General features: G+C 44.7%; 1 protein-coding gene across 6 annotated transcripts in view; it reads left to right on the top strand.

Moving 5' to 3' along the window:
* The window catches only part of NSD2 (nuclear receptor binding SET domain protein 2), a 99,438-nt gene that overhangs the window by 53,641 nt on the left and 22,680 nt on the right, over positions 1 to 23,117 (top strand). For 4 of the 6 annotated variants that reach the window (XM_077345920.1, XM_077345922.1, XM_077345923.1 and 1 more), the window contains 4 exons: positions 3,369 to 3,450; positions 5,206 to 5,321; positions 13,894 to 14,025; positions 20,456 to 20,579. In XM_077345920.1, coding sequence (XP_077202035.1) covers positions 3,369 to 3,450; positions 5,206 to 5,321; positions 13,894 to 14,025; positions 20,456 to 20,579 — 454 coding nt within the window. The remainder of the gene's footprint in view (positions 1 to 3,368; positions 3,451 to 5,205; positions 5,322 to 13,893; positions 14,026 to 20,455; positions 20,580 to 23,117) is intronic. The other 2 variants (XM_077345924.1, XM_077345925.1) reach the window with 1 other exon arrangement.

Consider the following 23,117-nt stretch of genomic DNA (forward strand, 5'->3'; position numbering starts at 1 on the left):
TTTCCAAGTATTGAATGATACATCAAGTTTTTGGGGAAGCTTCTTAGCCCCCACAGGTATTGGCAGGGTTATCTGTGACACTGCTGGTTTTACAGTGTGAGTCCTGAAGATATTTTGTGTTTCTTCTTCTCCTTTGTGATTCTATGACTTTCCTTTCTGCTCTTTGTCAGTAATGGGCTTTATTCTCTTTACATACATGCAAATGTTTCAGTTCTCTCCCAGAGCATCCCAGAATTTTCTGCAACATTCTGCAACCCTGATGATTTACAGAGACATTGATTTCACACAAATAGGGTGCCTCCTAAGTATTTTCAGGATTCCAGTGCTTACAAAAGTTCTGTAGCTCGAGTGTATTTTAAGGCTCATTAGACACATCACCAGAATATGAGTGGTGGTGAGTATTCTGTATGTGTGGAATTACAATCTACTGGTCTTCTGAACTGGTAGAAGAAGTAGCCACAGAAAACCACCAGAGCATTTTGACATCATGCTGGTTATTTGTGGCAGCAGTTCAACTGCTTCTTTTAAAGGCTCTGTTTGCTTCATCCCAGCAGCTTCTTCCTCCTCCTCCTTTTTGTCCTGCTGTATTACCATGCAGGGCAGACCCAATAAAATTTTCCTAAGTAAGAACCACCAAAGAGCCTTGAGTAAGGCTTGGAACATACATGAAACTGCCTTATACTGAATCAGCCCATTGGTCCATCTCGGGCAGCAATATGTACTCTGATTGGCAGAGGGTCTGTTCAGACTTCCAGGGACTCAGGCGATCCTTAGCGTCATCTGCCTGATCTTTCTAACTGGCAATGCCAGGGATTGAACCTGGGACCTTCTTCATGCCACGTAGATGCTCTTTCACAGAGCCATGGCCCCTCCCTGAGCAGAACATCTTAAAATTCCTCTCTTAAGCTTGTCAGTCTGAAAGACTTCTTCAATCCTGCTAGCTTTTGGTGTGTTGATTGTTGATGGATAGGAAATCTTTTCTTCATTCCAGCATCTGGTGCAACTAGACTCTGACTTTTCCTAGTCCTCCATTCTGTTGTTGGGAGAGAGTTTCCCTCGGAGTTTGTTCTTCCTGAACAGCTTCCTGCATAAGAATCCCTAGTTTTGAGCCTGGCCATTGTTCAGAAGCTATATTCAAAACGTGATGTTGTTCTTAGCAGTGCTATACTTCAACCAGTATTGCAGGATGCTCAGTCCTGGCCCAGCCTTTGTTGGACAGTTGGGGAAAACCACAGAATGGCTTCTTCTTCCTCTTAGTTTTCAGTTAAGTGCTGCTCATACGGTTGCCAACTTCCAGGTAGGATGTGGTGATCTCCTGGAATTACACCTGAACTCCAGACAATAGAGATCTCTCCCCTTGGAGACAATGGCTGCTTCGGAGGGACTGTATCCTCCCTCCTTCCCAAACCCTGCCACGAAATCTCCAGGAATTTCTGTACTTGGAACTGACATCCCAAGCGGCTCATAATGCTGGAACTGTAATCGGTGGGAATACTCCTGGACCTCTATTGGTGGTGATGCCCTGTGCCTCAGCCCTATGCCGTGCTATCAGGACTCTGAAAGCCATGCATGTTGTAACTGAAAACTGTAATTTGAAAAGCTTCAGTTTATACCAGGGGTAGTCAAACTGTGGCCCTCCAGATGTCCATGGACTACAATTCCCAGAAGCCCCTGCCAGCAAATGCTGGCAGAGGCTTCTGGGAATTGTAGTCCATGGGCATCTGGAGGGCCGCAATTTGACTACCCCTGGTTTATACATTGCAGGACACACGTAGAATTCATTTAACACAGTACAGTTTCAAGTATGAGTAAAATCTGCATACTGTAACTCCGACTGAGCAAAAATAAGGTGTCTGGCTGTCACAATCAACAGAAATTATACTGTACACATGCTGTTGGATCCTGTTCTAAGATGCTGGTAGTACCGTTTTCTCTTCCGCGCCTTCTTTAGGAAAATCACTGCAAAATGAATATTCAAACGAGTACAAGGAGGTACTAATTAAATGGCATCTTTTGGAGCAAGTACAATTTGAAATAAAAGCTCTATCCAGGCAAACCACTGTATTATCTTTTGTTTATTTATTACATTTATAGACCGCCCTCCCCTTGAGGCCCCGGGCGGCTCACATGAAACGTAGAGGAACAAGAACAATACATAAAACTCAGTAGCTAAGTCAAATGGATAGTAGCGATAAACATAGGATAACATTCTAACAGGGTAAGAGTCTAACAGACCCATGGTTGGCCAGTTCAGGCGTATAGATTCATGGGCAGGGAGGTTCAAGGGCTCAGTGGATTTTGGTTTTGGTTGACCTTTTTTTTTTTCTTGCCTTTTCGCCAAAGACCTCAACATGGTTCTTGGTCTGATTTTAGCCTTGCTGCAGCAGTGAAGTAGGTTAAGTTCATGATCCGCAGGGGTGATTTGCACTCTTAGATAGGTTTCACTCTAGTTGTTTAATATACTTTCCAACTAATGCTGAAAAGTCGTAAGTTGGAGAACAAGCATTAAAAATTAATATGTCGTTTTGAACTTCAGACTTACAAGTAACTTTGTAGATGTTTATATGGCTGTTTTTTTAAAATTAAAAATGATAGACAGCGGGTTGCATCCAACACAGCGTTTCCACAGGTGCAAAAACTTCCACTCCTGCAACCTCCCGAAATGTCCCCCCAAATCCTATTCCAGGGAGATAGGGGACTAAGAGGTTGGGGAATCACCTTTCCTAAGAGGAAACTTTATGGATATTCTGAGTCTTTTTAGTCTAGAAAAATGAAGGGGGGGACATGATAGAGGTTTATCATATTATGCAATAGGTAGACTGGATAGAGAGGACTTTCTTCTTTTCCCATAATGCTCGAATTTGGGGCACTCAACAAAATTTATGGGTAATAGATTCAGGCCTGACAAAATAAATATTTGTCTAATCAGTGAGTTATTGTGGAATTCATGGTTGGGGGCATAGCAATGGCCACAATGTGTGGGAAAGGGGTTGAGAGAGTCACAGAGAAGAGGTCTGTCAGTAGCTATTGTCCATGATAACTTAGGGGAACCCCCATATATAGAGGCAAGCCAGTTCAAGAAGGCAGCATCAGGGGAAGACTTGGGTCTCTGAGCTCTTGGTTGGCCCTGCAGGGCAACTGGTTGGCCACTGTGTGAGACAGAAGGCTGAACTAGGTGGGCCACTGATCTGATCCAGCAGGGCTATTGTAACTGCTGAAACTATATTTTAAAATGATCAGCACAGCTAAACCGATACATTTGTCTACTAGCAGAAAACCTTTGAAGACATCTCGGCATTTACCCCGACTAGAAGTTTTTAAGTTTTTTTTTTCATTTTATTTATTTTTATTTTATTTTTTTGTGACAGAGGGAGACAAGCAGTGACAAAACAGCCAAAGCAAACTCCACTAAGGGCACAGAAATCTCTTCTTCCCAAAAGAACCAGTCAGGTAATGTGGTGAGAATGAGCTTGCTGTAACGTATTTCAAAATGATGATGAATTCTTTTTGTTCGAGAGGGCTAGCCGTCTTTTTCATGAAACGTTGTGGCATTACTGGCCAATCTGAGTAGCATTTTTCCTGCATCGCCGTTGTTGATCAACATCTTTTTCTAATACTGACTGGAAGCTGCAGTCGTCCCCGAGCTCAGTTCTTGCTCAGCAGCAAAGGTTGAGCCTTTGCATGAAGGCAACAGGTAGTAAACGCTGGAATCAAATTTCATCGGTCAAGGCCAGGCATCCCCACCTTTTTTATGCCCACAGTCACCTTTGGAATTCTGACTCAGCGTTGTGGGCACAGCCGCACAATAAAGGTCCTTGTGCTGCGGTGGCAGCTCTGCTCAGCCAGTCAGGTCTTCAGTCGTCAATCAGAAGCTTTGCCAGGAAACAACTTCACCCTGCCCCGCCCACTTTCTAAAACATCTGGCTGGTGCCATAAAAGGTCTTTGACAGGCATCTTGATGGTACCATGTTAGGGACCCATAGAATCATGGAAGGGGCCTCCTGGGTCATCTAGTCCAACCCCCTGCACTGTGCAGGCACTCACAACACTATCGCTCATCCACTGTAGCCTGCCACCCCTTGAAGCCTTCACAGAATCAGCCTCTCCAGCCTCTGTTTAAAAATTTCCGGAAAATTTCTGGAAAACCAGAAAAGTAGCAGGATACTAGTTGTCTTTAAAGACAACAAACATTACATTTCGTGTTACTTTACAGAGCAACAAGTTACAGCCTGACTGTATGTATGCTTGCTTAGAAGTAGGTTTCATTGAGCTGCTTGGATTTAATCCCCCCAAAGTAATATTTATTTATAATTTAATTTGTATATACCCCCTCTTGGGCTCACCGTCTCAGGGCTGTTAACAGCAGGTTCAAAAAAGACATTACGTAGTTATTATAAATTAGGTAATAAAAACAACAAAATAACGCAATAGAACAGTGTAAAATTATAAAGATTATAAATAAAGTGCAGATTCTCAGCACTTATGGTGGAAAATTTTCTGACTTATCAAAGTTAGACAGATGAGGTGGTGGGAGAAAGGGGACAGAGGAAGGGAAGCCCAATTATATAGGATTGTGACAGTATTGTGGCATGAAATTTTGATAACTGAGAGCTACATTCAAATGCTTCTTGGGAAATAAGATCTAGCTTCGGAAAGCTGATTTTTACAATAAATATGCCTGTAAAATGCCACAGCATTCTGTTACTTACTCAGTATTGTAGTTTTTCATGCAGTTAATGAATTTGTTTATTTCAACAAAGAGGGGCAAAAGTAGGCAGCAAGTTTTTGAATGTATTGGACTGAATGAGTTTCTGCCATTGGAGGGGACAGGCCTTTTATGGGACATTGTGTCTTAAGAACTAGTTGCCTCAATTTGTATTCAAAATGCTACCCGCTAATTAGTATAGCTTTAAAACATTAGGAAATTCGTTAGCAAAATGGGGGGGAAACCATGTAGACCAAATTCCACGGTGAAAGTGGGACACAAAGGCAATAAGCAGCAATCTGCAGATTTGTTTACGTGCTTTATGTCTTCCTGTTAAAAAATTACTTTCTGATGTTTCCCATAAACGATATTGTAGATGTCTAAAAGGCCATGTAGATTACTCCTATGCATTTGAGGAAATGTTTTCAACTGGCTTGAAAGGACTACACCAACGTTCCAAGTTCACTTGATAAACAGACATTATTTTGCCACAACGACAGGTCTGTCAGATGCATGTAAACCACTGAAGAAGCGGAATCGAGCTTCAGCCGCAGAAACTTCACATCTGGCTTATAGCAAAAGCTCATCTCCGGCAGCTTCCTTTACTGAGAATGAGGTAAAGACACTAACAAATAGCGGCATTTGGATAAGCTGCCCTACTCATTTTTTTAAAAAGTTGTAGGGAATCACTGTCCAAAAAAAGGGCAAAATGTAATCTATGTGCGCCTTTGGAATTTTGAGAGAGGGCAGTTAACACCAGCTCAAAATCCTTGCCATTGGATGGGGGTTGTAAGTCATAAAATGGCTGCCAAGGGTAGGGTAAAAAAAAATGGTAGGGTAGGGTAATGGTAGGGTAAAAACCCAAACTATTGCGAGGTTTGAAGACAGCATCTTTCTTGAATAGAGGCAGCTGCTTCCCAATGACTGTTCCCTTTAAAGCAGATTCAAGTGGGTAACCGTGCTGGTCTGAAGTAGAAAAACAAAAATGGACCACCTTTGTTGGTCTTAAAGGTGCTATTGGACTCAATTTTTGTTTATCCCTTTGAAGCTGGGACATGCAGGCAGGGATTCATGGTAATTGTAGTCCATGGACATCTGGAGAGCCACAGTGTGGCCACCCCTGCTTTAAACACAACTGTGAGGAACACAGAGGGCTGTTTCAAGGCGTTTTTCACTCCTAGCGAGATAGAACCCCACCACCACCACCACCCCTCCCAGTTTCTGACTAGCCGAATATAGGTTTATGGGAAAACAACCAAATATACTTTTCTTGTTTTTAATTTCTTTAATACTAAGCATTCATTACAAAGGATCGCAGCCTCATGCTAGAATGCATCTTAAAGGTGTTGCGGTTACTCTCCTTTCAAAAGAGCTTTTTGGCACCTCAAAGACAGTTTGTTTCTGAAAACCTTTTTAACCCTCTTGTTCCTTAAAAGGTAAAAGGTAAAGGTATCCCCTGTGCAAGCACCAGGTCATGTCTGACCCTTGGGGTGACGCCCTCAAGCGTTTTCATGGCAGACTCAATACGGGGTGGTTTGCCAGTGCCTTCCCCAGTCATTACCGTTTACCCCCCAGTAAGCTGGGTACTCATTTGACCGACCTCGGAAGGATGGAAGGCTGAGTCAACCGTGAGCCGGCTGCTGGGATCTAACTCCCAGCCTCATGGGCAGACAGCTTCAGACAGCATGTCGCTGCCTTACCACTCTGCACCACAAGAGGCTCTTGTTCCTTATAGCTCAGTAAATAATTCTTGAACTAAGAATGATTGAATTAGATTTGAAGAGTAAATTTAGCTGCGCTCCCTGATTTATTGTGCAAAGGAAACAGATTGGAGGGAGGGAATAAAAGGGCACAAAAATTTTTCAGCTGTGCAGTTCGGCTGTGGATGATGGTGGGGCACCAATGGAGGGGTGTTTTAAGTATGAAGGGCATCCATTTTATTTCATCTAGGAGGAAAGTAAAGTGTATACTTGGGCACATTATGATTTTATTTATCATAATATATATGGCACTAGGCAGAAAGCCCCTTGCACTTAGGAATGCAACGGCCGCTAGCAGCGGGCCCCTTGAGGCCGACACGGTCGCCCTACCTGCTCACCGCACTTGTAGCAGGTGTGCCAGTTGACATGGAAGGCTGCCAGTCCTGTGGCATGGGTACCCCCGATGCCTCTGCAGCCGCCCAGCCTGCTGGGGCCAGGCCATGGCACCATAAGTGTGCTCCCCTTGGTGGCCAGGCTGCATCTGGCCGTGAGGCTTCCTGAGTGTATCACGGCCGCCTTCTGGGGGCAGGTGTTCTAGGGGCCCGTGGAGCGTGTCCGGACGGAAGTGGCGGCCGGACAGCCAGAAATGGATCCCGGACATGCTCCTCCCACAGTGGCACTACTGAAATATTAGAGCCACTAAGTGGTAACGATGCGTATGATATAGCCAGGAGAGTAGAATGTCTGGCTGCCAGGCAGGAGATTCAGAAATGGTTTGCCATTGCCTGCCCCCACATCATGATCCTGGGATTCCTTGGGGATCACCCTTCCAAGCACTCTCCAGGGCTGACACTGCTCTGACAAGACTGGACTTCCCTGGCCTTTCCAGGTTATACTAAGGTGCAGCCAGGTTTTGGGAACCAATTTTGATCGATTGTCAGAACTGGGGGTCAGGCAGGCAAATAGGGTAGAATGCATATTAATAGGCTTGCAGTTACTCTCCATCCTTTCAAAGAAGAGCTTTATAGCAGGGGGTAGTCAACCTGTGGTCCTCCAGATGTTCATGGCCTACAATTCCCATGAGCCCCTGCCAGCGTTTGCTGGCAGGGGCTCGTGGGAATTGTAGGCCATGAACATCTGGAGGACCACAGGTTGACTACCCCTACTTTATAGCACCTCAAAGAGGTGTTTGTTTCTTAAACCACCACTAGCTGCATTTGTTCCCAGTGGTCCCCAACGTCCATATCCTCTCTGGTTTGGGACCCCTGGTGCCTAATATGATTTAGTGCGCAGAAGACAAGGTCCAAGAGCAAGGGGGGATTTAATAAAAATGAAAGTATCCTCCATATGTCCAGAAAATGTTCCGTTTTTAATCCCAACCCAGACTTAAACTTTCATATAGAATCCTAGAGTTGGGAGGGGCCCTACAGGCCATCTAGTCTAACCCCCTGCTCAACGCAGGATCAGAATCAAGCATCCAGGAGAAGGATCTGCCCACCAGTATACAGTGGGACTGTGACATCTTGCGATGTGATGCCTGTGTTGGTGCAGCCACCACCCCACCTCCAGGGCAGAGTTCATGAAGGGCTGCATAGCCCAGCAGAGTTAAATAAAACAGACGCCCCATATTATTGTCTTCCCGTCAGACCTCAGCCACACAAACTGGATCCCAGACAGAAATGCAGTCTTGTTCCTCCCTGATCTGGTTTTTGCCGCATTAAAGAAGGACCAGAGAAAACGAGGGCCCTAGAATCAGCATCTCTAGAGGTAGGACAGGCTAGATAAGCAGCAATCTGTCAACGCCAATAGTCCATTCTAGGTCAGTGCTCCTTCTGGGTTCTAGATATAGAATCCTCTCCCTCTCCCCCCCCCCCCCATACATACACAAATAAACTGACCTACAACAAAGTACATTTATGAAAATAATAGGGGCCAAGCCCGTTGTATTCAGGAATACAATGGGTGCTAGATTGGGGAGGTGGTGTGGAAGAACTCTGTGGACGGCCTCCCCCTCTCCCCAGGACCTGGAAAGGCTGCAGGCAGCTGTTATGGAACTCACCAGCAGGGACAGCTCTCACGCTGCAGGGATCTGCAGTCTCTGAGCCTCGGAGGGAAGTGGAAGGAGGTGGTCAGGGGTGGGGAATGGGAGGCAAATGGCTGGCCTCTGGACAGACAGGCAAGCCGGTTGGAGGAGGAAGAGGCACTCGGGTGGGACAGCCACCCCTGTTAAGCTGTGTTAAGTGGTGAGTGGCACATAAGCCATGAGACACAGTCCTCCAAGGCCTTACCAGAAATATATTATGTGGAACAGATATTTTAGCAACTTGAGTGTATACATTTTAGAACTAAGCTGTTTCTTTGCATTTCGGTTTTCTGTACTGCGAACTAAATCAACTGATTAATTAGGCTGCTAGTTTTACTGTGTGTGTGAGACAAGTTTTTTAAAAATTCCCCATACATGATGTTTGCATTTTCATCCTGCCCTTTGCAAGAATAGCGCAGAGCAGAGCCATGCTTCAAACAATGGTTGGCTCTAATCTATTTGCAACACAGATAGATGCTTTAGCACAGAACCCTAATCGTTGCTAGGACGAGTGATGTAGATTTTCTGGCAAAAATGAACAATGACAATTCCCAGTGCCTTGAATAAAATATGATCTAATTTACTATGTCTATTTTGAGCCAGTTTGGTGTAGTGGTTAGGAGTGTGGACTTCTAATCTGGCGAGCTGGGTTCGATTCTGCACTCCCCCACATGCAGCCAGCTGGGTTGCCTTGGGCTCACTACGGCACTGATAAAACTGTTCTGACCGAGCAGTGATATCAGGACTCTCTCCGCTTCACCCACCTCACAGGGTGTCTGTTGTGGGGAGAGGAAAGGGAAGGCAATTGGAAGGCGCTTTGAGACTCCTTTGGGTAGAGAAAAGTGGCATATAATAACCAACTCTTCTTCTTCTTCTTCTTGACTGGGGGATGAAATTTACAAGAACCCCATGTTAAGTTTAGGCTTCAGTGACAACAAATTCTTAAACTGAAATGCTTCCTTGGGGGTGGGAGAATCAAAGGTGGCTTGGTTTGTCCAAATGATTCCAAAGCTTTATATGGTAATTATTCTTGTTGGAATAATATATGTAAACATTTAAGACAGCATAACATCTATTTCCCTTAAATAGTATACCTTTAGGGAAAAAAGCAAATGTACTGAAAAAGATAACGTAAAAATTAACGCACTTGACACAAAACAGATGTTTTTTTTCTACTCATCAGTTTCGGTGGCATTAACGTCTTCCATAGAAGTCACTGAAGCATTTCTATTTACTTTCACTCTTGATAGCATCTCTGATTGATTTTGTAGCAGATTTGTGATTACAGTATTCTCTCTTTAATACTTAGGGCTATTTGCCTGACAAACTTTAGCTCCCACTCCCTTAAGTACTAGAATTTGAGCGCATCTGATGAAGCTGATGGGCAGTAGGTTCAGGACAGACATAAGCAAATACTACTTTACACAGAGAGTGATTAACATGTGGACTTTGCTGCCAGAGGAAGTCATGATGACCGCAGAAATAAACAGCTGTTTAAGAGGAATTACATAGATTCCTGGAGGAGAAGTCTATCGATGACTAAAGGAACTGGTTGGCTGCTGTGTAAGACAGGTTGCTAGAATAGATGGGCTTTTAGCCTGATCCAGCAGTTCTCTTCTGATGTTCTTGTAAGACTGTCAGGCTTGCCTGGCATGGTATCCACTCGTCGTTGTTAAACATGGGGGGAGAAGACGTGGGGAAATTTTCTACCTACCTGTCTGCTAATGACCGAACTCTGCATTACACACATACACCTTTAGTGGTCAGCCAATAGCCCTCTTTGGGGAAGGAAAGGAGGGGGTACATAAAACAGGTTGAGGAAGCAGTTGGTCTGAAGCAGGGCATTCTGCTTTGAAGACTCCATTTCCCCCTAACTCTCAGTACATCATCCCATGGAAATTCCAGTGTGCAACAAAAATACAGGGGAACCCCAATAAGGATCTGCAGTTTGGAGGGGTGAGAGCACCTTGGGTTTCCTAGCAGTATCACTGACTCCTCCTGTCCTTGCATAGTTTTCTTTCCAAAGGACTTTACCATGCAGTCTGCACCAGTATCCTAGGACAATGAAGGAGTTCACAAAAGAAAATATCTTTATGGTAGGCCAGAGGCCCTTTCTGGGAAACAAAAGAATACATGAAGGAAGGACATTCAGCTCTGTCCTACTTGGATGGAACTTCATCCAACTGCCCCTCCAAAATTCCTTTTGAGTTTATTTAACTCAGGCCTTTGGGCTTATTAAATTCCGGAATACTTTTAACTCTTAAAAAGCGCTGTATACATTCCTGTAAAGTACTTGTTAGGAATTTGAATGTAGCAAGTTCTTCTTGGTCCAAGGGGTCAGGCAAGCATGGCGAGATTCCAGTTGTTTCTGCCAGGATTCTTCTTGATACAAGACACAAAGCTGTCTTATACTAAAGCTCCCCCCATTCGTCCATCTATCAGGGTCAGCATTGTCTATTCCAGACTACCAGCAGCACTCCTGAATCTCAGGCTCAAGTCCTTCACATCACCTGCTGGTTTTAGCCTGGTGGTTTTAGCTGGAGATGCTGGGGATTGAACTTGCGACCTTCTGCATGCCCAGTAGCCATTCTACCACTGAGCCATGGCCTTTCCCCTAATCCTTGCATAGAAGCTGATGGCATGAAAGGCTGCCTGTGGAATCACCAGTGCTTGCAACCATGTATTACGGCTTTCCCATTTGGTTGTTGCACATCCTAGTGCGTTGCATAGAGGTTATGTAGTTTGTGTGTTTTTAATTATTTGTGTGCGCAATCTGTTAAATATATGTGAAACATTTGAATGTACGAAATAATACAGAACAACCAACAAGTCACTAAAGTCTAATTATGCTGTGCTTCACCGCTGGTTGCTGTTCAAATTTCTTCAAATCCTAACGTGTCATTTATTAGACATCCCATTTTGTTGGTTGTATTGATTTTTTCTGTGTTATCTGCCTTGAGTCTCAGTGGAAAGGGCAGACTATCATGGGGGAAAAAAAGATACATCTTTAAGCAGCAATTTAATGTATGTCACCTCAATCAAAGCATCAAAGTAACTCTAATTTTACATTTTCTTCCGGCTTCACTCTGTTTGAATAAACAATAATAGGACTCCGTCTTTCCACAGTAGATACCTAATATTGTGTTGAAGGGATGTCACCCAATCTGTTGGTGACTCAGTACAAGGGAAGCATACACAACTGCAGCCACCTTCACAGCTGTTATATTCCTTCAGAGTCAGGGGAAAGAGAAGAACTACAAATGAGGGAGAATAGACATATCTTTAAAATAGCATACTGTCCTTGAGGGTTAATCTTTTACATAAGAAAAAAAACCAAAGTGTGAAATTGAATGTTTGATGTCAGCAATAAAAATATTCATAAACTCTTTTACTGTGCAAAAAATACTCAAAATCTGAATAAATTACACCATCAAAACATAACAAACCCATGAAGCAAATAACTGCTGCAGAAATGAGAAACGAGAGGGTGGATTCGGGTGGGTAGCCGTGTTGATCTGAAGAAGCAGAACAAAGTTTCGAGTCCAGTGGCACCTTTAAGATTAACTAAGTTTTATTCGAGATCTGTGTTTTTGTCTGCAAGCACACTTCTTGAGGTAATAATGGTGGGAAAGATCCATTCTACGTATGGTTGTTTGTATTCAGCCCAGTATTCTCTATACTACTTTTCACAATATACCATTCTTTCCCCAGTATAACTCCAGTAATCATTTCAAAAAGCTAGTTCCTTGCTACTTTTATTCTTACAATTCCTTCCCAAAGTATCGCTGGGGTGGGTGGGTTATAATGCTTCTTTTCGAGTGTTACCTGAAACCCTATCTCATAATAGTTCATCATTGTTCAAACAATGCCTTAATTTGTGTGCCTGCACTTGCTCCTTCTTCACTAGCCTTGACTTGGGGAGAATCAGTTGCATCTCTGCCAGCTCCAATCTGGGGCTCTGCAGGGTGTGGTTCTCTCCCCGACATTATTCATCTTATTTATCTTCATGTGTCCCCTTGTCCAACAAGTCTGAAATTTTGGGCTTGGGTGCCATCAGTGTGCTGATGACACCCAGCTCTGTCTACAGATGGATGGCCAGATGCCCCTCCAAGCTCATTGACAGGGTGATTGGAAGCTGTGGTGGAGTGAATCAGAGCAAATTGCCTGAAGCTCAACCCCTTGAAGACAAAGGTCCTGTGGCTGGGTAGGAAAGGACGAGATCAGGAAGCATGCTTGCCCTAGCTAGACAGAGTGCAACTTTGAACTGGACAGATTACCAGGAACTTGAGTGTAATTTTTGATGCTTCCTTATCTATGGAGACTCAAGTTACGAGAAAGCGCAGCTGGCATTGTTCCATCTTTGCCAAGCTAAGCTATTAGTGCCCTATCTAGCCCCAGGTCACCTAGTCACAGTGATCCGTGTGATGGTTATCTCTAGACCTGATTACAGCAACTCACTTTATGCAGGTCTTCCTTTGTCCCTGCTCCGGAAACTGCAGCTGGTCTAGAATGCAATGGCTCAGTTCCTCACCCAAACACCCTGGAGGGCTCCTGTATGCCCGGTTCTCCAATGGCTACACTGACTCCAAGTTACATTCTGGATACAGTTCAAAGTTTTGGTCTTAACCTTCAAGGCCATATGGGATTTGGGCCCTGTGACTCTGAGGAACCACTTCATCCTTTAGAGAACTCCCTGATCAATTAATACCAACCAGTTGGTGGTCCCTGACACCATAGAAGTCCATTTGGCCTCAACCAGAGCTAGGGCCTTTTTGGCCCTGGCTCCTGATTGGTGGAATGAGTTCTGTCAGGAGAAAGCAGGGTCCTGATGGAGTACATAGAGTTCCACAAGGCCTGCAAGATGTAACTCTTGTGCCAAGCTTATGGTTGAGGCCCATGGGAACACTGAGAAAACTTCTGATCTGGGTCTCCCTCCCTCACCCCATGTAAACAATAGTTCATTAAATTTTGACAAAGGTGTGAAGTCATTGTATCGTGCAGTATTTAATGCTACTTGGGCATTCAGAATTAAATTTGTGTGTAAATGCAGAGTAGGAAATCTTATTTGTGACCTTGACTCTTCGGCACACCAGCTCTTTTTCGGTGTCTCTTGGTTGGCTCCCAACTAGTCAGGCGTTGCAACACCCCGGCTGGGGAATCCTTCATTCCATGTCCTGTTCCAGTTTTGGACTAGGCTGGGTGGGCTCCACTGTGCTGTGCCTTGCCTTTGTTCTTGCTCTGCTGGGCTGGATGGTTGGGAGGTCTGTTGATTTCAAGAAAATCACCTGGAATTGACATCACTGTGTTGCATGAGGGAGCACAAGGTGGGGAGGGCAGAAATGGGAGTTTGCTTGCAAAAACAGGCAAGTGGTAAGGCTTTGTGTCAGGGACTTTGATGTGCTCAGATTTCAGATGGTCAAGGGGATGAGCGTCCAGAATCTCCCTATGAAAGTGCAGATGAGGTGCAAGCAGAATTGTCTCTATTATCCAAAAAGGCTGACCGAGGATCTGCGGCAAGGAAGGAATACGTTTGTCAGGTAAGAGGAAAATCACTTTTAAGTAGGGTCCTGGTTCTAAATTTGGAAACCTCAAAAGAAAATGTAAAAGTGGACCAGCTTGTCTGAGCGATCCTTTACAGTTCTCATTTAAATGCTGTTACTAGACTACCCCATGACATAATTAGTTTATGGCTAACTCACTTTAAGCATTCTTGTTCAGCTGCTGTATTTTCCTGGCATGTTAGGTGTGCAGAATATGTGTTCATTTTCAGGTGCATATTGGTACTCTGCAGGTTCAGGCCAGCCACTGGAGAATTTTTCCAGGTTTTACTTTTCTCTTTAGACTACGGTGTCCTGACAGCCCTGGAAGGGTTTCCCGATTGGATGAGAAACATTTTTATATATTTAATTTAAAAAATTAATCAGGTGATATGACTATTTATGATGTTGACCCGCCTCCCCCTCCCAAAATGGCCAATTATGGGCTTGGAAGGGGTGGGAAAGGGAGTGGCCTAACCATAAAAATCCTTGCTGACCAATGCTTGTCACACACGGCAATGACTGGAATCCAGAGAGGTAAATACTCTCATTTTAACTGCATTGGAGGGGGGGGGGGGCAACAGAGCATGATGTCACATCCAGTGGGAGTGTCTGGGTGATGTCACTTCTGGAAATACCTTACCTTTGGGGGTGGGACAGGGAGGTATGGCCTGCTGACATCACTTCTGGGATTTCTCAATGCCTGAAGAATGTTCTGCAGTTTTTCAATGGTAAAAAGGTTAAAGGGGAGCTCCACCCCCTTGAAAGGAGCTCGCAACTGTTTTCCATCTTAAATGGTCACGTGCTTGAAAGGGGTGTCTGTCCCTCAGTAAGTTTCTTGCTGTGGTTGCACAGCAGAGTGTTCCAGTGATCTCCAGTGTTTTTCTCTATGATTTCTATATGGTTTGTTGCTTCTCTTATCAGGCACGCTGCAGAAGGTGCTATTAAAAACAATGATCCTAGCATGGAACAAAAAAGACCTGCACCAACAGGCATCCCCTCTGTCTCCTTTGCCTCTGAGAAGGGCACAAAACCAGTAATTAAAAGCATCGCCTCCAGTTCACTCAGGAAGCACAGTCTGATAGACCTGGCCACTTAAATAATAAATAAATAATAAAGGCTAACCTTTTGTGGAAAGTCTTAACTTGCTTTGACAACTCGGCAGCAAAATCTATTGCCTTGCCAGAATGGCCATGGACAATTCCAAATAAATTGGATCAGCCATCTGGTCTGCCTTCATTGTTGGTGGTTCCAAGGCCAGTTCCAGCTAGACACCAATCTGAATCTCCTGGCTGTTCCTGATGGGTGCTCTCCACTCAAAGTGGCTCTGACCATTCCGACCTTTTCAATTCCAGCACTTGCCCTAGAGGTCCTACCTCCTCCCAGAATACAATCACCATCTTTACTTTATTCATTCTCCCGCACTGTCCGAGGGTGAAGTGGAGCCAGCTCCTGAGTTCCAACCATCTTCTCCCTTAGATCTGGTCTCAGTTATGGAACCTGAGCAATCAGCCTCTTGGCCTTATAAAGCTCCTCCAATCCCCTGGTAGTAATGCCCTTTCTATTGTCCTTCCCCTAAGTTTGGAGAAATGCAAGTGACCTCCTCTGTTTTGAAGCCCAAAGATGAATTCTTAGGAAGGCTATATTCAGACTCACCAGGAACCAACACCTTCACTGTGTTAGAAGGTATTTTAGACTTCTCCACTGCCATCTGGGGAAAGCTGTCTAGTGTCCTTTACAGCAGTGGTCCCCAGCCCCCGGTCCGAAAACTGGTACTGGTCCATGGATCAATCAGTACCGGGCCACGGTTCCTCGTCCTCCTCCCCGTCTGCTGCCTCAGGGGCTGCCCTGCCGCCGGCTCATCTTTGGTACTCTCCAGTGGCCACCATTGCTGGGGCTCCCCCTCAGCATGGCACTGCGCAGCTGCTGGCAGTGCCCCCCAGCGGGCGGTGGGAAGTCAGGAGAAAGCAAGTGGAGCAGGGGCTTAGGCGGCAGCGACGTCCCTCAGTAAAAGACCCCCCCCCCCGGGCCTCAGTAAAATTGTCAAGCGTTGACTGGTCTCCGGTGATAAAAAGGTTGGGGACCACTGCTTTACAGACACAGCAGGAGGGAGGCCTATACCAGTTTACGCATCCAGCACCATTGTCCCTTGGTGCTGAGGAAATGCAAGCTCGACATCATCTAGATGCTCGTGATGACCATGAGTCATAAAATTGATGCCTTCTGCAGGAATGTTTACTAATTCTGTGTCCTAACTTTGAGAATTGCTAATTATGTAGCAATACTGGGGGGTTACCAGTTATTTTTATGGAAGGGGACGTCCATTTATATTATTCTAAAAGATGATAAAAAATCAATAGCGAAGCTTTTCCAGTTTAATGCCATGTGCTTTTCTAAACAATAAATTAATGTGGCAGATTCATCTAACAGGGTCATGGTTTTGGCCATCATTCTTTGCAGGCATGCAGGGCTCCACTTCACCACTCTCCACCCCATAAAGTCAAGGACCTTCCTTTTGAGGCAGGTACCTCTTCTTATCAAGTATGGATGAGGCCGTCACACAAAAAACCCACGCTTGTTTGTTAGTTTGTTGAATTTCTTGCCCACCACTCTCAGCAAGCCAGCTCATGGCGGGTTACAACATAAAAACCCCACAATAAAATACCATTAAAAACCCCATTAAAACAATACAAAGCATTTCAAAAAATATCCTATTGGAAATACCCAATTCTTCACCATACGGTACTCCTGCCACCAGGCAGCAGGGGGCTATATCAATCATCACCGAGGTAGATCGACCCCCACCCCCCACGGGGTTTGAGTAGTAGAAGAAGAAGAAGAAGAAGAAGAAAAAGAGTTGGTTCTTATATGCCGCTTTTCCCTACCCGAAGGAGGCTCAAAGCAGCTTACAGTCGCCTTCCCATTCCTCTCCCCACAACAGACACCCTGTGGGGTAGGTGAGGCTGAGAGACCCCTGATATTACTGCTCGGTCAGAACAATTTTATTAGTGCCGTGGCGAGCCCAAGGTCACCCAGCTGGTTGCATGTGGGGGAGCGCAGAATCGAACCCGGCATGCCAGATTAGAAGTCCGCACTCCTAACCACTACACCAAACTGGTACATCATTAGACCTCCTTCTCCACCCCTCTAGTAGTGGAGGTGTCTTTTAATGGGTGTTTTAATGGGGATTTTATAAGATGCTGTTACCTGCTATGAGCCAGTCAAGGATATATATATATATATACACACACACACCACCCACCCCTGAGGCTCAGGGCGGTTTACACGGAACGTAGAAACAATACATGGAACTTAATTTTTCCATAACATGTAAATAACTACAACTAATATAATATATTAGCATTAATAACTATAACAGAGGTAACAGACTATAACAGTACAAACAGGTCCTGGGGCAGAATGCATTAATGGATTTCTGGGAGGGAGGGAGGGAGCTTATGAAGGTTCTGTTCCTAGTGACTGTTTTGGCTTTATGCTCACCCAATTTGGGACTGCACAGAAGACTACAGATGAAAACAGTTACCTGTAACTGTTGTTCATTGGGTTGTCTTCTGTGCAGGGACATTCCTTTTCCCCTGCTCTGCTATGAGATCTTGTTAGCATTCCTTGGAGTGTTCCCGATGGCTTAGGAGAACCGAGGGGGAGTTCCCCCCTTTTGGAGCATGTGACCATTTAAGCATGGAAACTCCCCTTACTTTCCTAAAGAGAGAATAAAATTTGGAGAATTGCCCAGTGTGTTCCTATATCGACAACAGTTACAGGTAAGCACAACACCGGTTTTCAAAGTGGTGCTCTTCGGAGTAAATGTCGATACACTAACAGGACACCCATAGTAGATGCTATTCTATGATTACGGCATACTTTTAAATACACCTTGGAGCATTGATCCATTTTAAATGGCTTAAATAAATCCGTTCTTTCCTGCTCAGCAGGAAAGTAAAATGTCAAAAGGCTATGCCAGCTGCATTTGGAAACTGGATTTTGCTTTTCCATTTCCTTTTGCTTATATAAGGGTTGGACATTTTAATTCATTTATATATTTACTTATTTACAGTAGTCTGTTTTTTTCATTAGATTAGGACAGGGGTAGTCAACCTGTGGTCCTCCAGATGTCCATGGACTACAATTCCCATGAGCCCCTGCCAGCAAATGATGACAGGGGCTCATGGGAATTGTAGTCCATGGACATCTGGAGGACCACAGGTTGACTACCCCTGGATTAGGGGATATAACACAATGCAACCCGATAGGATAAGACACTAAAAACAGTGCAATGGGACAAGGATTGCAGAATTAGATAGCAATGCAGAGAACAAAGTAAAGCAAGATATACTACAAAAATGCAGAAAATGGTAAACGCTTGTGCTACTTGCAGTGGTCATTGCAGTGGATAGCAATCCTGCTCCATTATTTGTTTATTTATTGGACACAGGCTGCCCTATAAAAGTTTTGGGGCAGCTAACAACCATTGGGGGGGAAAACGGACATATAGATTTAAAACAATAAAGCCATAAATAAGTGAAAATTGACTTCTGTTAAAAGCTCCGGCTTATCTCACTAAACCAGATGCTCAGGTATCCAGCCTTTGTTAATGATGATGGATGTGGGCACATGGGGGGAGGTGGGGAGATGGGGAAGGAGGCCTGCGTCAGTGTTTCTGTGTGCGCAAGGCTGGCCTCAGCCATACGCCTGGCAGAAGAGCACCATCTTGCAGGCCCTTTGGAACCTTGACAGCTCCGAAAGCTGAACATGCCCTTCTTGGCTGTTCCATCCTACAGTCGTTCTAATTTTTACTTTTAGCATGCTGAACACGAACGCAATTCAAAATTAACATCACAGAATTCCTTTGGGGGTGGGGGTGGTGGGGTTATAGGCAGGCTTGATGGATGGAAACAATGGATTAGCATCAGGAGTGTGTATTCTAGGTGGCCCCATAAGTAAGGCTGAAAGAAAAATAATCCCCTTGAATGTCATGCACATAGAGCTCACCAACCTTACTGTGGCATACAGACAGAGCTTCTACTTTAGCCACAGTGCCAATGGAATGTCTCTAGGACAGGGGTGGCCAAATTGCGGCTCTCCATATGTCCAATGTACAATTCCCATGAGTCCCTGAACCAGAAGATTTTAACAAAACACAGAACCAGAAGATTTTAACAAAACACAGAACCAGAAGATTTTAACAAAAAATCACCCAGAACCAGAAGATTTTAACAAAACACAGAACCAGAAGATTTTAACAAAAATCACCCAGAACCAGAAGATTTTAACAAAACACAGCTCTCTCATCCGTGTGAAGTCCCGCAGTGCAGATATTGAGCAGCACCCATGCCATATTGGTGGCAAGGATTCCAGTCCTGCTGAAGAACATAAGAAGAGCCCTGCTGGGTGAGACCAGTAGTTGCCCAACAAAAGGGTTTAGGGGGATCTCACATGCATGGACAAGAGAGAAAGTACAATGCCAGAACTAATATGAACTAAGACTTGCGCAATGTAAGTCTTTACTAAATCCCAATTGAGTTGGGGGCAGGACTTAATGATTCTAACTCCATTTTTGATCATGGATTGAAGGCAATTCAGAATTGGGAATAGATTTTCAGACTTGACATAACCCACTTATCATCCCACTCCCGGTAGACAGAAGGGCATTCAGGAATATTTTAATGTCCCACTCACTTCCAATCAGGCATCGGGGCACTCCTAGATCACCACACTAGTGGGGGAAGGTTCTCCCATTCTCTCCTTTGGGGGGTTGGAAACAGATACACATAAGGTATGGCACTCCCCAGCTCGTAGCAAGAACGGGGAAATGTACCAATTGGGAATGGGATGTACCAGTGACACATGAAGATGCCTTATACTGAATTGGACCCTTGGTCCATCAAGGTCTGTATTAACTATTCAGATTGGCAGTGGTTCTCCAGGGTCTGGGCAAAGGTGTTTCACACCATCTTCCACCTGGTCCTTTAAGTGCAGATACTGGAGACTTCAGACGGGTATGCTAAGGTTCAGCTAAATGCATGTGATCATATCGGCTGGGCTTATTGTGTAGGAGGGAGTGGACTTCTTTTGCCTTTAGTCTTTATGGAAGAATTGTCTGTTATTCCAGTGTAGTCTGAGAGTAGGATAAGAGGTGCTCCCCCAAAAAGGTGATTAAGAATTTTCTATATTTCCAACCCGGGAGGAGGGATGTTCCCAAATGAACCTCCAGTCCACTCAGAAGACAAGAACTTGTTGTAAAGACAATCCTCTTTTCTAATGCATTTTCAAGATAATTAGCCTACATTTTGGTTACAATATGATTTAATTGCAAAGGAAATGGTGATTTTAAGGTGTCATAGGACACATAGGATGCAGAAAGTAAACCCCCACTATTCTGTATTTCTAACTCTGAACTTTTCTCTTGAAGCTCTGTGAAAAACCTGGAGATTTGCTGTTGTGTGAAGGACGCTGTTGTGGTGCTTTCCATGCAAGTTGCACTGGACTCCCTGGGAAGTCTTCAGGACACTTTGTTTGTGACGAATGCTCTTCAGGCAAGTCTTCTTTGTGCCAGCCAACAATATTTGTATGTTCTTGTTTGCACAATTTTATGATTCAAGCATCACTTGAATCTATTTGTTCACAGACTTACAGCTTAATTGTGTAAAAATTAAGACCTCAGATTGGTTCTTGATGCTGAGAAGTTTTGCCTTCTCTTCCACCATGTGGCTTGATTGATCTACACTGTGCAATCTGGAACTATCTGTAAGCCTGTACTTGCTCTACAGCCATGACTGACTGCTGTGGATTGTGTAAAGATTTGTGAAGTAGGCAGATGATTGTCCTGCCTACAGTCCTTTGATTCTGTTATCTGTAGATCTGAAGGATGATTGCCAGTGGATTGAGGGTAGCCCATAAAGTCTGGATACAGCTTTGGGTAATTCACAAAGCATCTAGAACAGTAGAAGCATAGAGTTAGAAGGGGCCAACCAGGCCCTCTGGTCCAACCCCCTGCTCAATGCAGGATCAGCTTCAAGCACCCAGGAGAAGTATCTGTCCAGCCGCTGCTTGAAGACTGCTAGTGAGGGTGGGAGCTCACCACTTCCTTAGGAAGCCCATTCCACTTCTGCACTAGACTCATAGAATCCTAGAGTGGGAAGGGGCCATGCAGGCCATCTAGTCCCACGCCCTGCTCAATGCAGGATCAGCCTCAAGCATCCAGAAGTACCTGTCCAGCCACTGCTTGAAGACCATCAGGGAATGGGAGCTCACCACTTCTTTAGGCAGTTGAGATGACATTCTGTTTCCGGACTGAAGGATTATGGAAGGGGATGGAACTAAGACACACAACTTGACCTCCTTTTTTCCTATTAAGAAATTGAACTAGATGGTTGTTCTTGGGTAAAAGATGTTTCAGTAGATGATTGTGAAGCAGACTTCGTTACAGAGAGTTATACTTTTTCCTCTGGAAAAGCTTCTCAATCTTGAAGCAGTCCCCACAGATGAATACAGCTTCCTACAAGGCTAGGGAATGGTCCTCTGACACATCTCCCTTTCTTAGCCCCCTTGAATTCAGCTGCTCAGCTCTCTTAGAACCTGGGCTATGAATGCTTCTTTCCCTCTCTTTCCTTTTACTCTTGCCCAGCCACTTCTTAGCCTATCAATTCAGTACACTGACTCTGCCTGGCATTAACCCTTTATGGGCTTGGATCTACACGGGAAAATACAACAAATTTGGATTTATTATTTCTTTTCCCCCCGGGTTTTCTTTTCCCCTTATTTCTGGGTTCCACCCAAGACCATCCTCATCACTCTCTTCTGAACCCTCTCCATTGTGTTTATGTCCTTTTTGAGGTGAGGCCTCCAGGAACTATACACAGTACTCTGGGTGCAGTCTGAGTAATACAATATACAGCAGGACTATGACATCTTGCTAGCCAGGAGTGTATCTACCATGCAGTATGCATGCTTATTTTTGTGACCCAGATGTAGAACTCTGATGTTATCCATATTGAATTGCATCTTATTTATTATTTTTATATTTTTTATATTTCTATAACGCCCTCCCTTTCGGCTCAGGGCGGTTTACATAGAACATAGAGGTAAGTACAGCATAATTCATAACATTGAGTAAAAGCAACAGTAACAGTGGTTTCAATAACTGATGATAACAGTTTCTATAACATCTCCTGTAACATTTCCGTATAACAATTCCAGTGACAACATTAATTTGCTAACTGTGATTCCATAGATAGATCAGTTTGGGATTCTGTACATGGGTTGGGGTTTTCTGGGGGGGGCAGTAGATCTTGTTCTCATTGTCCACTTTTCCAGCATGTTTGGATCTTGTTGAACTCTGTCTTCTGGGACAGGGATCGCCAACTCCTGGGCCGCGAAACCCTCAGTACCAGGCCGCGGGGGGGAGGAAGGTGACTACCTCCCCCCCCCCCCCCCGCAGCGCGGTGCTTTCTGTGCCGGAAGCAATCGGCCGACAAAGCGGCTTATTTGCTCAAGCCTAGGCTCGCGGGCCTAGGCTTGAGCGAATCTGCCACTTCGTCAGCCGATCGCTCCAGCATATTGAATACCGTGCTGTGGGGGGGGGGGGGCATGGCAGCTCCGCGCATGCGCGTTTGCCCTGCAGGCACCTGGGCTTCCCTCTCCCTCCCCCCCCCCATGGACCAGTCCCCAGTCCAAAAAAGGTTGGGGGCCACTGTTGTGGGGACACCTCCCAATTTGGTGTCATCTGCAGATTTAATGCGTAATCCCTGTACTCCATCATCCATCCTGATCGTTGAGAAAAACGTTGAAAAACACTGGACCCTTTACTGAGCCCTGTGGCACACTACTGCTCATTTCCCTCCGGTCTGACGACACACTTTTATGATTTATCTAGAGATAAATATGGCACTCAAAAGCAAGAAAGATGTGCCCTTGATCAGTGTCATGATTAATGTAGGAATGGGTAATTTGGCTTGGAAAAGACGAAAAGTATCCAAATCAGTGCTGATTCGGGTACTTTTCGGACTTATCCGAGCTGAATCAAACCTCCCATGAGTTTAAAGCAGTTGAATCAGAGATGCTCAAATTGATTC

The sequence above is a fragment of the Paroedura picta genome, chromosome 7, assembly GCF_049243985.1.
Source record: "Paroedura picta isolate Pp20150507F chromosome 7, Ppicta_v3.0, whole genome shotgun sequence".
Taxonomy (NCBI): domain Eukaryota; kingdom Metazoa; phylum Chordata; class Lepidosauria; order Squamata; family Gekkonidae; genus Paroedura; species Paroedura picta.